This window comes from Leguminivora glycinivorella, chromosome Z (genome assembly GCF_023078275.1).
Source record: "Leguminivora glycinivorella isolate SPB_JAAS2020 chromosome Z, LegGlyc_1.1, whole genome shotgun sequence".
Classification (NCBI taxonomy): domain Eukaryota; kingdom Metazoa; phylum Arthropoda; class Insecta; order Lepidoptera; family Tortricidae; genus Leguminivora; species Leguminivora glycinivorella.
Genome location: NC_062998.1, coordinates 12,738,920 through 12,757,457, shown reverse-complemented (window position 1 = coordinate 12,757,457; position 18,538 = coordinate 12,738,920). Strand labels below are relative to the sequence as shown.

Below are 18,538 nucleotides of genomic sequence, written 5' to 3'. Positions count from 1 at the left end.
ACAATAAGTACAATTATTTAAATTCATTTGTGAACGTTTAACTTACAATATTTATTCAGTGATTACCACAATTTTATTAATGTATTTTTTTTTAAATAACCGTAGCAGTTTCGTTGAAAATGTTTAAATGAAAAACCATTCCAACACAAAAATAGATTATTCACTGAATACCCATTTATTAATAATAAACTCTTTTATAAATGTCCGGTTGATATTCCAATATTTCGCGGTTAACCTCAACAAAGGACGATATAACAATATATATTCATAACACAAGCCAAAATATTGAGTAATTTATTTTGTGTTTCACGTACATGATATGAAACCTGGGGGCCGATTTTTAAATCTCGGCCATTCGATTTCGTGAAATTCGTTCAATAATATCTCCACTACTAGCGATTTAAATTCTACTAACAGAATCGAAAACGAGTGGTTAATACCACTAGTTTCAAAATTACTAGCCGTCCTTTTTCAAATATAGCATTACGTCGTTTTCCACAGACTTTCGAACGGCGAATTCGAGCGCTCGAAATTAAAAAATCGATGCCCTGTTCGAAAACTAGAATAGCGAATTTTAATATGTTTAAGCTACGTACAAAGGGCGTGCCAGGATAAGCTAAGTGATTCTGCCCCCGACGAATTTGGGCTTTTAATTTTTATGGTTGGTGTGGCTCTACGAGTACACCAGTAATTAATGTGCAAAATTTGAGCACCCGAAACTTTAGTTTTTGTAAAAAAAAAACGAAAACTCATTTTCCTTTGATAACTTTTTTCTAGTTAACCGATTTTAGTATAACTTACATATGCTGCAGTCAAGATAATTATATGACATAATAATATTCTCATTGTGTCATAGCAAAAAATAAAAAATAAAATGACTAAACTTTTTTTTAAATTACAGGTTAGAGACCGCTCTAGTTTTTTCGCCAATAGTACACCCACTAATAACCTACAACATATATTTTTTTCAAAATTTTATCTGAGGGAGAACATTGAGATATCTTTACATAAATTACTTTACGTACAGTCGTACATTTCCTAGACTCGCCTTAATATAACATAATACGAAATGTGTGAAACCTCTTTAGAGAAACGTGCAGATTGCATACCTACATAATACTGGCTACTTACATTTCGTTACGTTAAATAAAAAAAAAGTTTAAAAGTAAAAAATATAAAACGCTGCACGTTTCACACATTTCGTATTATGGTATATTAAGGCGAGTCTAGGAAATGTATGTAAAGTAATTTTTGTAAAGATATCTCTAATGTTCTCCCTCAGATAAAATTTTGAAAAAAATATATGTTGTTTGTAGGTTATTAGTGGGTGTACTATTGGCGAAAAAACTAGAGCGGTCTCTAACCTGTAAGTAATTTAAATAAAAAAGTTTAGTCAGTTTTTTAGGGTTCCGTAGTCAACTAGGAACCCTTATAGTTTCGCCATGTCTGTCTGTCCGTCCGTCCGTCCGTCCGCGGATAATCTCAGTATCCATTAGCACTAGAAAGCTGAAATTTGGTAGTAACATGTATATCAATCACGCCGACAAAGTGCAAAATAGCTTGGTCAACGAACGATTCTAGATGGAATGGCCGAAAGCAGAAAGTTTCACTACGGGATGTTGTTAGGGATAGTCAGGAGACATACATACTAAAAGTCCTCGGACTTTGGACGTGAGCTCGAAGAGGGGGGGATGAAAAAGGTCCCATTTTTTGGTTTTTTGCTCATATTTCAAAAACTATGCGTCATACGAAATTTTGGTTTACTACACTTTGAAAGCTTATAAAATTCTCTATAACTTTGATCTAGAAACTTTTTTTCTATTCTTAACCATTACCTAGGTATGAGCTCCTAAAAACTGTTAATTTTAAAAAAAATCGTCCCCCCCCACTTTTTGTTTTGTACATTGCTCCATATCTTGAAAAATATTTATCTTAGACAAAAGTTTTCTTAAAAAATCTTGTAGATCATTCAAATACCTTTCATAATATGTGTTCATATGCTTCTGTGTCATGTACCGTTGAATAATTATACGACTTTAAAACGAAATGAAACAACAAATGTATGTGATAAACGTGTAAAATATGTATTTCATGAACATGATTGTATTACGATTTTACGATGCTGTATAAATGCATTCTCACAACAGGTAACAATACAATTAGCTGTACATAAAGGCCTTCTCACACCCGCATCTACCACTACTACCATCTGTGGACTGTGGTGCACCGGCAAAATATTAACTTCAGTATTTCTTCCACAGCAGCTGGTACTTTGGTTTGCACAGGAATCAGTAAGTTGCTTTCGTTCCGTACCATCGCTCATGGGAGCCTGGGGTCCACTTTGACAACTAATCCCAAGATTTGGCGTAGGCACTAGTTTTATGAAAGCGACTGCCATCTGACTTTCCAACCCGAAGGTTAACTAGGACTTATTGGAATTAGTCCGGTTTTCTCACGATGTTTTCCTTCACCGAAAAGCGACTGGCAAATATCAAATGACATTTTGCACATAACATAAGTTCAGAAACAAGTCATTGGTACGAGCCGGGTTCGAACCCGCGACCTCCGGATCGAAAGTCAACGACACCCCCAGGATAGAGGAAGACACTGATGATATTAAACATTAAATAAATGTCATATACAAAGAAAAAGTGACCAAGGCCTCCAAGTGTTCCGAGCTGGAATCGAACCAGCGTACTCCGTTAACCGGACGGATGCCTGTAAAACCACTCGGCCATCGGATCACGAAAGCAAGGGTCGAAATTTCCAAGTATATGATACAATTACCGAAGGCTTGGCGCCCCCCGCCATCTCTGAGGTAGAACCGAAACTAGTTCGACCTCCTAACTGAATCAACACATGTGATTACGAGCTAGCGAAGAGAGATGGCGCTGCCGTGCAAATCTTAGAACAAATTAAATTATTCTCATTTGAAAATATTTTAATTTGTATTTTTTAAGTAGTAACACTACTATTATACTATAAACATTAAGGGCCGGTTGCATCAAACCGTCTGTCGCCGTTAAAGCGTTCGTTAAATTTTATTGTATGGGAAGTTCCATAGACGTCTGCTGCTTGACGATGATGTGTCTGTCAAATGTGGTTGATGCAACTGGCCCTAAATAAATGTCATATACAAAGAAAAAGTGACCAAGGCCTCCAAGTGTTCCGAGCTGGAATCGAACCAGCGTACTCCGTTAACCGGACGGATGCCTGTAAAACCACTCGGCCATCGGATCACGAAAGCAAGGGTCGAAATTTCCAAGTATATGACACAATTACCGAAGGCTTGACTGATGATATTGTCTAAGATACGTACAGTTGTCACATCTGATCCAGACGACATGGAAGAAACAGTTTCAATTTGTTTAATTTATTTGGGACAACAAACACAGTAACACACTCAAGGTTATAATAGAGAATTGCAGTGTTGACAGTAGTAAGGTGTGAGACCAACAACATTTCAAACAAACAAAGAAGACCGATTAGTACCGTCCCGCCCAAAGAGGCAGCAAGTAAATAAAACACGTGCAAGTTATATCGATACCTCCTAAGGATACTGAGGCAAGTGCAAAGTCATGATTTTACAGGAGAGCCGTTCAAAAGCACAAAGTAACATAACTAACATATTTGTTTACCTAATAACATAAAAATTCGGATTTGTTTTAACTAAATAAATGAGGTTATTCCTGCATTCATGAGAATTTCAAATTTATAACAGTTTATGATATAAGAGTACTTGATCCAGTATACGAGTATTTTAGCGCACTTGGTCCAGTATTCGTCAAGTACGTATAAAAACCTTTTTTTACGTTAAAATTTGATTTAAAATAGAATAGTAGTAGAAAACATTTAAGAGTTAGGACATAATTGTAACTTAAGCTGTTATTAGCAATTTTTACCTCCGAAACTAAGTTAGTTAGTTGTATCAGTATTCCACACTTTTTTACCTCCCTCGCTAATATACCAATGACTTTTTATTATTTATTTATTATTTAGTATTTGGAGAACCAACAGCTTACAATTCAGAATAAACAATATAACCCTAGTAACAAACAGCCAATTATTATGTATAATATTATATTTTTTCTGAACTTATGTGCGAAATGTCATTTGATATTTGCCAGTCGCTTTTCGGTGAAGGAAAACATCGTGAGGAAACCGGACTAATTCCAATAAGTCCTAGTTAACCTTCGGGTTGGAAAGTCAGATGGCAGTCGCTTTCATAAAACTAGTGCCTACGCCAAATCTTGGGATTAGTTGTCAAAGTGGACCCCAGGCTCCCATGAGCGATGGCACGGAACGAACGCAACTTACTGATTCCTGTGCAAACCAAAGTACCAGCTGCTGCGGAAGAAATACTGAAGTTAATATTTTGCCGGTGCACCACAGTCCACAGATGGTAGTAGTGGTAGATGCGGGTGTGAGAAGGCCTTTATGTACAGCTAATTGTATTGTTACCTGTTGTGTGAATGCATTTATACAGCATCGTAAAATCGTAATACAATCATGTTCATGAAATACATATTTTACACGTTTATCACATACATTTGTTGTTTCATTTCGTTTTAAAGTCGTATAATTATTCAACGGTACATGTCACAGAAGCATATGTACACATATTATGAAAGGTATTTGAATGATCTACAAGATTTTTTAAGAAAACTTTTGTCCTAGATAAATATTTTTCAAGATATGGAGCAATTTATGAAGTAAAAACGGGGGGGGGGGAGGATTTTTAAAAAATTAACAGTTTTTAGGAGCTCATACCTAGATAATGGTTAAGAATAGAAAAAAAGTTTCTAGATCAAAGTTATAGAGAATTTTATAAGCTTTCAAAGTGTAGTAAACCAAAATTTCGTATGACGCATAGTTTTTGAAATATGAGCAAAAAACCAAAAAATGGGACCTTTTTCATCCCCCTTCTCTTCGAGCTCACGTCCAAAGTCCGAGGACTTTTAGTATGTATGTCTCCTGACTATCCCTAACAACATCCCGTAGTGAAACTTTCTGCTTTCGGCCATTCCACCTAGACCCCCCTTTTGAGCATTCATTGACTGATCTAAAAAATAAAAAGTGGAAAAAAAATGTTTTATTAGGGTACCCCTCATACACGTAAAGTGGGGGAGTGATTTTTTTTTTCATTTCAACCCTAACGTGTGATATATATGTTGTTGGATAGGTATTTAAAAATGAATAGGGGTTTACTAGAACCATTTTTTGATAATGCTCATATTTTCAGAAATAATCGCTCCTAAAGTAAAAAAAAACGTGTGTCCCCTCTAACTTTTGAACCATACGTTTAAAAAATATGAAAAAAACACAAAAGTAGATCTCTATAAACACTTTTAGTTATTTTATTTAATTATGATATTGTATATATTTGTATTTATGTATATATTTGTTTAAATATAAGGTATATATATGTATATTTATGTATTTGTATATATTGGTATAATAGGCTGCATGTTCTAATTATTACTGGGGTAATAATTGAATTGAACTATTTTTTCTTTCTGTACAGTGTTCGTTTGTCTATCATGTTTTTATTACTTTTTTCCTCTCAATTCGCTCAAAGGTTGACTGGAAGAGATCCCTTATAGGGATAAGTTCGCCTTTGTACACCATAACTATACTGTATTTCTATGTCCTAACTTGTCTTATGTACAATAAAGTGTTTTCATACATTACATACATACATACTTTCTAGGAAAATTATTTTCAACTTGATAGGTTGAACAGTTTTTGAAATAAATACGGGAAACTACGGAACCCTACACTGAGCGTGGTCCGACACGCTCTTGGCCGGTTTTTTTACTTTATTTTTTGCTATGACAAAATGAGAATATTATTATATCATATAATTATCTTGCCTCAATGAACAAACAACATATGTAAATTATACTAAAATTGGTTAACTAGAAAAAAAGTTATCAAAGGAAAATGATTTTTCGTTTTTTTTTTTACAAAAACTATAAAATATACCCATCCCAATCTTTGTCACCACGTCTACATCCACTCCAAACTTATCTCTTATCACGCTATTTCTGATCCTATCACTCAAAATACAAGATATTTTTAAAAATCAGTGAACAAAGGCTAAGTATGGCCTACAGTTTATTGTATCGATTGTGTTATTAAAAACATCTAGTATATACCCGTCATGTAGCAGAAAATATAATCTGAAATAGGATCACTACAGCAAAAATTTCAAAAAAATATAAAACATCTGCACGAAAACTGTCAATAAAAATTGCGACGCATAAATTGCATTCACTGTTTTATCATATGCATGTATTGGCGGACTTTGTGGGTATCCTCGGCAATCTCGGCATATTGGGAACGACGGTGCAGGGTCCCGAGCCAACGCCAGAATCGCTTACGGTTCGTAGGCCTATCGTAGCTGGCTCTCCCTATCACTCTTCTGTGTGCCTAGCCGAATGCAGAAACGCTCACGAAACGCTCAGGATAATATCTATTTCGTAGCTATCTATCTATATCGCTCTAGCGTGTTGGCACGACAGAGCCAGACCACATTTCTGCGGTGTTTCGGTGGCGTGGAAAAGCAATGCTCTCGGCTACGGGGCCTGTAGTGGAGCGACAGAGCCAAACTGCGCTTCGATCGCCACGCAGCGTCAACTATTGCCACTTCGGCTACACCGGCAGGTGGTAACGTTGATTAATTGTTAAGCAATGAAGTCGGTATATCACGCGGAAAAATGAATCCAAAATACAGCCTTTTATGCTGGCATATTAATAATATCATAAATATTTTCTCCTCGTAATTAAATGCTTTCATGAATAAAATGACGAGACAGTGTTATTGTTATTACGGTCTGTTTGACAGTATTTATATAAGTAACTGGTCCTTTCCGCTGTAGAATATATAACAACTATAAATAAAAATACTTCTTGAGGGTATCGTTATGCTTAAGATTTTTAAATATATGTGCTGTAAATTATAAAAAAGATAAAATAGGGGTTAAATAAAAAGTAATTAACAATAAAAACATTTTATTAAGTATGCTTTAAGTTGTAGTAACCAGGACCACAGCTTCTTCCACGAAATGCTATCTGTGACTAAATAGAAGCTGCTAAATACACCCACATTTTCTCTCCAAAGCTAAAATGAATACGGTTTTTTTTTCTATTTAAATACGAACAAACCCTTATCCTTAATGTACTTATTTAAAGCAAAAGTGAAAGACGGCCCTCTGGGAAGTGTTGGGTTATTATGGGTATACCTTTGATTATTTCGCTACTTCTTCGTAGAATAAATAAGGGGATCAATGCGAATTCTGTTTAAAGTTTCAGGTTTAATGCCTAAGGCTTCAGCAGTAAAGCGAACCAGCCCTAGCAGCTTAGGCCCTAAGCAACAAAGGTGCTTTAAAAAACTCCTGAAGTTTAAAAAAACATTTCGTGTAAATCTTCCGGTGATGTGCGAAAAATCAGGACTTGTTGAATTGCTATCAGCGCTATCACCTATCAGAATTAAACATTAAAATTTTACTCATTCCGTAGCGACAAGTGTGACAGCCAAACTATTAACCGTATAGTAGTAATGACAATATAGCACTTATTCAAAAGTCATCAATACATGTAAAACTAACTTAAAAATACTAATTAATATAATACTACTCTATTAAAACTAACATTACTATAAAACTAAATTCTATTCACAAAACTCGTTCCGAGCCCTCTCAGATGCAAAGGTGCCCATCACACTTGATGCGTTCCCACGCTGAATTGCGATAGACAGCCTTTGCATCAGAAAAGACCCGGAACGAGGGTCATGGCCTCTCTCGCTGAGCCGCCGCCCCAATTCGATCAAAAAGGCTCTCCCCTCCGCACACAAACACCCCGACGTCTCCACTGCCAACGGGACAAATAGATAGCGCGACAGCAGCGCCGAATATTTGTCGCGCTTCCGTGATGCTGCTAGTTCAGCCGCTGCTCCAGCAGTCCGGACTGTCCGGCCGATGTGCGAGGCGGCAAACGTGCCGACACACGTAGCGTCCCAGAGTAGGCACTTACCCTTCTCCCACGGTACGAGTGTCAGCCCGTCTGGCCTTTTTCCATCGGACCGGCTGAGGCCTGGAGGTTCTAACATGCACGGCACATTTGCCGACACAAGTGCTCTCCTAATAATGTCATTGAGGGCATGGTGCCGTGGAAACCTCCCCATACACCGACAACAACTCAACGCATGATGGCCATTACTCTCCACCATAGAGCCGCAGATGCATTTATGAGGTTCGCAAACATCGCAGCCCAGGCGAAGAGCGACAGCCACCCGCATTGAGTCGTTGTCGAGAAGAGTACCTATGTGCGGAGAGGGTAGTGCTTGTAGCCATGCACCAGCTTCAGGCCTTGCAACAGCCAAAAGTCTCGCCTTATCTGCACCTACAGCATTTTCCAGCAGGCTATCAAAAACCCGTCTCACACCTATTTCATCCCACATCCGTTGTATGTGCGGTTTATCCGGCAACGATGTATTTGGGTTTAAAGTCTGCCAGGCCGCCACAGCACTTACGCAACACCATCAGACGCGAAAAGAATCGTGGCTCTGTCGTCATTCAAAGATAGTATTTTAGTAACAAGACCCACGACCCCTCTGACGATGCTAAGAAGGCCGGCAGACTAATATCCCGAGCACGTCGTATACCCAATCCACCCTTCCGTATGGGCAAGGACGCTAGAGCCCACTGATCTGGATTTAGGGAGACATTTAACAAACGTTCCACCGATTCCTTCAATACACCGTCAAAGGAGTCGATGTGAACTGGGTGCAACCAGGTTGGTACGGTGCGCAGAAAATAAATAATTTTAGGCACAGCAAAACAAACCCGCAAAAGAACCAGTGCTACGTGTGCCGGAAGATCTTTTAATCTTTCCGCAGCCATCAAAAGAAGCTGCCTTCTCTTATTAAAGGCTTCAGGAACAGCCTCTGAACAAATTGGAGAGCCCAGCAAAGATAAAGAGTGAGCCGACACTTCCTTGAGCCCAGGAAGCAAACTACTGAACACAGGGAAAGAAACACGGGACTCTACACTGCAGGGAAAAAACTCACATTTTTCAGGGTTTACTTCTAAACCCAGATCCCGAAAAAGTGGCAGAAGATTACGCAGGTCCTGCTCCACTTCGTTCGGTTTGCCCCCGAGCGTGCCATCATCCAGGTACCAAATGTTTAACGGCGAAGCTAGCCCATATAGCACTGTGTTTGAACATACATATGTAACATGAAAAGAGAAAAGAAGAATAACGTGGGCCTATGAAATAAATATACGTACAACTAAACAAACTCAATGAAAAGCAGTTAAAACTAAAAACCAGATATATCAACACTTAATAGAACTTACCAAAGTCAAGCCGCGATAGAATCAACATTTTATAAATCATAATCTACTGTTTACCGCGCTTGTTGACCTTAAAAGTTGCGAAAAATTAAGAAAATTAAGGAACAAAATTTTTACATTACGTTTTTTATCAATGGCTTAACGTAGAGTGTTGAATGCAAACGAACCCTTCTTATCCTGTTTTACTCAAGAATTCCGTCGGTTTCCCGGGACTTGAGCTAATATTCATAGAGTACCCACTTGTGAACCTTTTTCTCGGCTGACACAATATCAACTGAATCAAAGCCACACATTCGTGAACCCGCGGCCACGGCTCGTTATGAATAAAAGGCATGTATATATTGGTGGGAGATTTGTCCTAATACATGATTGGCACGACAATATCTCGCCGCGACATAGATCATACCTACGTCTTTTCCTGATTGTATTAATGACAGAAGGACGGGTAGTCTATGTCTGAGCGTCATAATCTCGCACCAAGCCCTGCTGCTTCGGAGCAAGGTGCCGCGGACTATGTTTGCGTCAAAATGATTTTTTTTTAGATTCTAAGCACTTCACTTATAAGTACATGGTGAGTTTGGTTAAAGGATCAGCGAAGGCGGTTACTATTTAAATCCCGTGCCGCTACGCATTCAATTCCTCACGTTCACATTCCCATCCAGGATCAAAGCTTTTATTCGCCCAAAAACAAATTCCGGCTACATAAATGACATTTGTTGCCTGAAAATGATTATTTTGTTTTTTGACTTTATACTCCATTATAGTTTTGTTTTTGTAGTGACTCTAAAAAGCGTGACATATTTGCTCTAACAATGCAAAACAATGACTAGTTAGTATAATATAAGAACTGTGTTTTTGCAGGGACTTGAAATTCGGAATACACTGAGAGAAATTTGCATTGTGAATTTAACAAGTTCGACTTGTTGCGGTTTATCCGTTTGAATCAGCCAAACGTATGTTTAAAACAATATGTGTCAGGTTGTTTTTATAAAATCGACTTGTTGATTCAAATATATTGCCGATTCAAATGACAAGTAGCTTGTTGTTTGAACCAAAGAGCACGTAGGCGCTATTTTAACCAAAAAACTTGTTGAACGAACATGAAAACTGGTTTTATTTTCTCTCAGTGTACAATAAATGATGTATGTTCGTTTATTCCAAAATACCGTTGTTTTAAAATTTACGTGCTCCATGAAATTTCTTCTATTTTGTCTATAACAGTGAAAATAATGTGTAAGTAACTATCCCATATTTTTGCAGCTATGTTATGGCGCCTCATCGCCCGCGCTCTCCGACCGCGCGCGCTTTCCTACTCTGTTCCGCACGCACCCGTCGGCCACCGTCCACAACCCGACGAGGATAAAGCTCATGCAGAAATTTGGATGGTCGCGCATCGCTATACTACAACAAGCCGAAGAAGTGTTCATTTCGGTGAGTTCGCTTGCCGTCAGGCCCTAATCACTTGTTTATGGAGCTGTTCCGTCACCGTTCGCAATCCGTCGAAGATCAAGATCATGATGATTAAGAGCAGAAGTTCGGCTAGTCCCACATTGCTAAAAGCCGATGAGATGTTTGTTTCGATGAATTTGCTTGACATTAGGTACAAATGTGATTTTAGGGTTTGATTGGTTTATGTCATAAACTCATTAGAAAGCTCAAAATAAAGCGCATATCTAGTGACAAATTGTATAAGTTCCCTTTGGCCGCGCTCGTTTCATCGAGCTCTCGCTTACAGATACAAAAAAAGAGTCAAGCTTTTGAGGTACAAGTATGACATATCAATACAACTGATTTCTCGGCTGGTACTAAAATAAGTAACTGGTACTATTCAATTATTCAATATGGCAGCCTCGTGGGCCTTTTGCCAATACAAGTGTATTACATAGATATAAAAAACACCGATGTGTGCATGTAAGTGATTAGGCCTTCGCGTTGCACTGGAGGATAGCTGGAGCAGCAGTACAAAGCATGATGGCGGCCGGGACCACGAACTGCCGAGTGATGTCCGTAGAATTGAATATTCGCATCTCCAAACGAATTCTTCATCAACTGCACCCTTTGCGTAGGCTATTTACTGCATAATATCGTATCAAACACACGATCACAAACAGAACGATCCGCCATGTTCCACGGGTCAATCGAAAGTCCTAACTGGTACTAAAATAAGTAACAACACATCACATGTCTAAATGAGCTCGCGTTGACATGAAATTAGCCCCTGTTTAGATGTGTTTGACCACTTCCAATACGTTTGATATCGACTCAACAACCGCTCGCGTGACTACCGATCATTTGATGAGCTACGTGTTCATATCGACTTCGAGTGCGGTGCTACACGCCAACCTCTTTGTCTGCTAATAGATAAACTGTGTTCTTGGTTAGCACCCATTATTGTTTCTACATAAACAGTAAACCCGAGCTTAAATGTATTTCATTATAATTATGATTGACATTTTGGTGTGCGTCTGGCGGAAATGGAAGACTTACGTTACGAGTATATTAAATATAATATACTACCTAGGTATTTAAAGTTTTGAAAATATAAAATGTAGCTGAACCAGTATCTTCAGAGGCTTACGAAAAAGTTAAGAAAGCGAATTTTTAAAAAGGCGACAATTCACGCATTAAATTTGAGAGAGTCAGTTAAGACAGTAGTTTTTCGATTTTATGACATTAGATTTTGTTAACAATTACAATAACTTTAGACTAAAGATATTCAATCAATTGAACATAAACGAACAAGATCAGCTTTAACTATTAAATTTCGTCCAACTTCCAAAGCACAGTAAGTTAATATACATAATAACTGAATTATTTTTTGCATATTTTCGATGTAGCTACATAAATTATTAAGTTAAAATCGTACCACATCACCCTTTTAGCAGAAATTAGTCTACTATAGCAAAGATAACCCTTTTCAAAGTACATTTAGTTAACAATAAACACCAGTGGCAAGTAACATTTTGATAAAGGCGAATTTGAACTTATCAATGAATATCCCGTGGAGCGACCTCCCGCCAAAATTCAAAATGGCCGTAAGTGCCCAGCGAATTTGAGTAGAAAAACTTGAGGTTACCTTTTGATACTTAATTTAAAATTGTGCTTATGTTTTATAATTATATAACATATGTCATACATCGTTAGAAAGCTGCTTAAATATGCTATACATGAGAATTAGAAAAATGTAACTAACCTGTGATTATCAATCGAAAAACAAACATTCCTTTTCGAGTTTCATTTGTTTGTATTATTTTTTCATTTGTTTGTGTCACTCATTAGAACACTTTGCCTTTTTACACATAACTTGTTTACATATTTCACATTTATTATTAAAGTATTTTGATCGTTATAAAATTCCGTGTCGATAGATATCATTGGTTTTCACCAAGACGCACTATGCACTACACAAGAACTATTTATTTACGCAGTGTTTACGCGTGCTAACGCGTCGCTGTGCCGCCATTACAATGTCACGTTTCGGAAATTTATTATTTTTGGTGCCTTGGATTCGAGTTAAATGCCGAATATCAGCGTTTTTATGTTGGTAGAACTGTCTCACACTGATTTTTAATCCAATCGGGAGTGACAACACAACCAAATCTGACAAAGAAGCCCACCAATAGCAACACTACTCTTATAGACACGGTGTGTCTATAGGGCGCTACTCGCCAACAAAAGTTATGGACACACGGTGTCTATAGGACGCTTCACGGGATATCTATTCATTCATATTTGGATATCACTCCTCACAGATGAGATTCGCTTCAACTAATTACACATCGATGCGAACGTAAATTGCTAAAGTTTAAATGTCGCTCTTGATTTATGTCATTAAAGGTAAACTCACCCCACCCCCCTTACCGCTCTTAAAATCCCTTACGAAATCCGTGAAACAGGATAAAGGAATTGTGGCACTCCCTCGATACAATTGAGAGGTCGGAAAATTTAAGAACCCATATTTACTAAATCGGATTGCTTCAAATGGCTGAAGGATAGTTGTATGGAAATGGAAATGAATATTTTATTCAAGGCACTCGGAGAAAGTATCAGTCATGAATGAAAGTAACTGAAGTGTGGAAACGATTTCAAGTTTCGAGATCTTATCCTGTCTGAATCATTATATGTACCTACTTAGGTTATTCATAAGAAATCTATATGAATCAGAATATATTTAAGATTAATAATGTCTCCTTTAAGTAAAATCTCGTGAGTTATTTATTTTGGAGTATGGGCACAAACTTTCATTTGATGTATGTGTGGAAGGTTATATGGGTGATGGCGCAATATTTTTTTCCAACCTGTAGGTACTTAATGATAATATTTTTTTCACCAATGGTGCGTGGTGCGCAGTCATATGTATATTATACAAAAATAAAGGCATATAATTAACCGGGCAACTAAAATATTAAACGGGAAGTTAAGTCGGGCATACAATAATATAATTTGCCTGTGTTTTAATATTGTGGCGACAAAAAAAATATATGAGCCTCAAATATTAAGGCATCATTATTATTGAAAAAACGGCAGCAAATTTCAAACGACAAAAATATTGCCGAGGAACATTAAAAATAAATAGCGCGTGGCATGAAAAGACGATCGCCAGTTCTTTTACTTGAACTTGGCTTGACACGCTACCGCGTGTCTAGATAAAATTTAAAATTGTATGCAAATAGTATGAAAAGACAATAATGAAGATGATATAAGTGCAGGTCGGTTCATAATGGTTGCAGGTTTGTTACTATTCAAATTAAAATGAAAGAGTTTTTCTAAACACTCCGACACGGCGCAGCGCAGCTTTCTGTAACAAGGAGGCGCATTCCCGTCATTTAAATATTATCATGATATGACATTGATTTGAGCGCATCTCGCTTGTATCATATAATAAGAGACGTTCTACGATAATACCTTTTGTCGGTTGGCGCTTACGTTCTTACTTAGTGACGCTTCAATACCAATGCGGTGCTAAACGGCGTGCTTTTGTTCATTGAATAAATATTCTATTAAGTCATGTCGAGAGTAATATCAAACTAAGATGATATTTTTGTGATTAGAATTCGCCTTTAGGGCCGCGTAGTTCCACGCAATGAATGAGGCCAGAGTCTTTCACGCTGGATTCAATGTAATTAGAGCGCCTCCGGTTTTTTCTGCATAAGTGGGTTTGAAGTGTTCTTGAGCCTCTATTTTGCATTCTCACACCGTAATAATATTTTCACTTCTATCTCAGACACTTTGAGTAAAGAGTTGAAGTAAGAATTTTTGTTTGTGATGGGTAAGTAGGTGAAGTTCATGTTAACTAAGTTCCTATTTATTCTTAGTTCATAAGTTTTAAGTGCCGATTCGTAGCATTTTAGACTAAGTATGGACTTATGCCACGCAAAGTTGGCAGAGGTTTTGACATTTTTTTTTTTTAAGTGAGTTACTGGAATTTAGAGCAATACTCTATCAAAAGTTGGGCCATGATTGCTACGTATCATTTCGAACCGAACAGAGCCAGAATCTACTGGCGCGACTTCAAATTTGCATACGTTGTATATCGTCAGTTACGTGGTACAAAACAGATCTAACCAGGGACAGGTAACCATGATGCTTATGTTCCAGACGGTGGAGGACCTCGAGGCGCACTGCAAGAAGGCGAGCATCGAGATCGTGACGCGCCAGTCCTTCCTGTCGGATCCGGCCGACGCCGTCCGCAACCTGCGGCGGCAGGACGCACGCGTCATAGTGGGCCTTTTCTACGTGGTGGCAGCGCGTCGTGTTCTCTGCGAGGTCTACAAACTGAAGCTATACGGGAAATCTTACGTGTGGTTCTTTATCGGTAAGAGCAAACATATTTTTCTCAAATAGATACCTAACTGTGTATAGTATAGGTACAATCGGATCCGGCTGACGCCGTCCGCAACCTGCGACGGCAAGACGTACGCGTCTTAGTTTGCTTGTTCTACGTAGTAACGGCGCGTGCGCGTGCTTTGTAAGGTCTACAAACTGAAGCTGTACCTACGGGAAATCTTACGAGTGGTTCTTTATCTTTAAGCTCATTGTAATATTAAGTATATGACGTATGACTTATATTGACCGGGATATAGACCGTGATTACCTTTTTGATTTTTGTCGAGCTCCCGATATTTTGACGCAGTTGCATGCATCATGATCACGGAAAACTGACGAAGGCGGGTGGATGTCAAAGTTGCATAGACAGCGCGCGATCTACCCTCCTTCGCGCGCGACGGCGGCACACTCGATGGTGTGTCCAAAGTTCCAAACACACTACAGTCACAGTGTCACTACGTTTGTTCAATTCTGACTTCATTAGATTCCATACATTTGATAGTTTGAAGACTTTGAAGCCATCCTCACGATTGAAATTTTTATATTTGTGAATCTCAATGGCTTCTCTTACCAATACGTATGTAGTGGCGTTCCGTCGAAATTACCCTGTTTTTGTCGCCCGCCTTCGTCAATTTTCCGTGATCATGATGCAGGCAACTGCGTCGAAATATCGGGAGCTCGACAAAAATCAAAAAGGTTATCACGGTCTATATCCCGGTCAATATAAGTCTTATGAAAAGAACCGTGAATCATTCAAAACTCTTATTAAATATATGTATTTCTTTTTTTTTTTGTTCAGAATCGATTCATTGATTATTAGGGGGTACTATTTTTAAATTATTTATTAGTTATTTTTTACGTGCCCATTCTATTGTACTCGTAATACAACATTGTGTATATCGCATTGCAGAGGTTGTTTACCTTTTTCTGTATTTAGGGGTATTAATACTGGCCGGTTACTTGGACGATTATTTTTTCCGCTACTAGTTTGACGTTGTTTGTCAGTTTAATCTTAATGTTTATCATAAGTCATAACAAATTGAACTCGTACCTAATTACAACCTTGTCATTTTGAATATTGAGTATTTGCTTACTGCGATTACCTGTCCAATTTGAAGTTTACTGTGACAAAGCTTTAAAGTGTTTTACAGTGACATAGCTGTCTATTGGTAAACCTTATGTCGTTGCAGTAACGTACACAAATAAATAGTCTTATGGTTTATGATGGTAGTTAGCAATTATTTTATTGAGTGTAGAGCTAAAAGTCTAGAGCTGTACAGAAAATCCAATCTATTTACATTGAGTCTGCTCAGCAAAGATTTTCTCTCGCTTTCATTCCGTGCACATTCCGTCAAGATATGTTGCACATATGTATTTCTTGCATACATATTTTTGTTGCATAACTGTATACATATAGCTGCAGAGAAAAGGGATCCCCACAGCATGAAGGAATGTAGGTACGCAAAGTCGTTAAGCGAATATTTGATCGTATTATTTAACGTAGGTGTGATTCGTATATTTATTGAACTAGTATTTGTTTTGTATATTTTGGTCGCACTTCAATCAAACACTAGTGGGTTGTATTCATTCATCCATAAAATAAAAATAATAAAATGGGCCGCGGTGTTTATTTTATTAACTTTATTTAGAGAAATACTGCAATAAAATGTCGGTCTCCGGAAATATAAACCGTATCAAATAGGTATGTACGCCAGTCCAATAAATAAAATGAACCAAATCTGGCTTGTCGAAAGTTAGGTTGGTTGGTAGCAATGACTACGTACCTACCATTGTGTTCCATATATCGTTATTTTAATTTATTGCGCACCTGGCTAGGTTTAAAAAGGTTTTAGGTAAAAAAGCTAGGTATTTTTTTATTCTTAAAATAGACAGATCTAGTATAAAAATCGTTTTTCTGATGTTGACTGAAATAACATGACAAAATATGAACATTTCCGAGAAAATTAAATACGATGGAAAACTATTACGTCTATGCTGCACTACACCTGTACAACAGTTATATTTATGTTCTTTGACACTCCATCATCATCATCATCCTCCTTGCGTTATCCCGGCGTTCTTTAACACTCCATATTATCTAATATAAATTCTATGGATAGATAAGATAAATAATATAACTTTGGTACCTGCTTACAACGTTCATAAATATTTATACCGTAAAAATTTCATAAACGACAAATTGGCAAAAAAAACTTCATTATTTACTTCGTAAAACAAACAGAAAAAATAGTGCCTTGAATTATAAAGTTAAGAAAAGCATTTCGTACTATTACCATTCCTTCCGCTCTTACTCACTTTAATAACTATTACCATAATACAAGAGCAAGAACAGCCAGCCTAGCCATAGTGACTATCGTTGACGCTACGTGGCAAACGAAACGCAGTCTGGCTCTGTCGGACTACTATAGAAAAGTGATAAGGAGAGCTAGCTACGATACACTTACAAAGCGTGAGCGATTGTGACGGTGGCGAGGTACCCCGCGGGGGTAGCGCCGCAGCCCGGCCCCGCTCCCGCGACCCACGCCAGAGAACGGCGTGTTTTATTGTCCTTTCTCATTTTTGTATTTATATTTTTAGTCTCCCTGAATAATAAATTTGTGCCCTGCCGACACAACAACTCTGCCACATCGGGAGTTGCGAGTGTTTACATTATTGTATCACGTTTCTAAAGTCGGTCATATTAATCTATATTTTTCAAGCTCAGATTGCCTTCTGCAATTGTGATTTTTATTTTGTCAACAATGAAACATACTGTTTTTCGAGAAAGGGGTCTTGGTACCCATTACGAGGTCAATTATTGATAACATTGAACATTTTTTTAACGGAGTTATGGAGAGTGCTGTCGATTCAAAGAGTCAAGATTTATGAGTACATGCCTCCTTTCAAAACGCTAGGAATTCAATGGCAACAGCCGGCGGCCCGTGATCGGTCAAATCCAGTCTGACGGGTTGTTTGATCGCTCCGCCGTAATAAAACATGTGTGTTTTGTGCTTGTTTGCTTCCATTTGGGCGGGGGAGTTCACACGAGACACGCGGAGTTATGACTCACGCGAGCACGCACTTTTTCCCTAAAATCTTACGCTAAATACATACTTACATAGTCAGATCAATTAAAGCATGACCAGAAATGTATGATTATAGTCAGGAGAGCGCTGTTTTTTCTGACGTGTGCGGTGTCAGTTCAGTTTAAAATGAAAGAATAGCCCTCATGAAATTCCGCAACATGGTGCGTAGTTTTGCAGGGATATGTTTTAATTATAAGTCCTATACTGTAATTGATAATAACTGCCCCGCTGCTGGCGGCACCCTAGGTTAGGTTTTTTATAATGTGTTTA

At 37.9% G+C, this 18,538-nt stretch overlaps 1 protein-coding gene across 2 annotated transcripts in view; it reads left to right on the top strand.

The window, feature by feature from the left end:
• Positions 1–18,538, top strand: part of LOC125241697 (gamma-aminobutyric acid type B receptor subunit 1) — an 80,784-nt gene that overhangs the window by 15,377 nt on the left and 46,869 nt on the right. For both annotated transcript variants that reach the window (XM_048150294.1, XM_048150293.1), the window contains exons 3-4: positions 10,617–10,787; positions 14,955–15,171. In XM_048150294.1, coding sequence (XP_048006251.1) covers positions 10,617–10,787; positions 14,955–15,171 — 388 coding nt within the window. The remainder of the gene's footprint in view (positions 1–10,616; positions 10,788–14,954; positions 15,172–18,538) is intronic.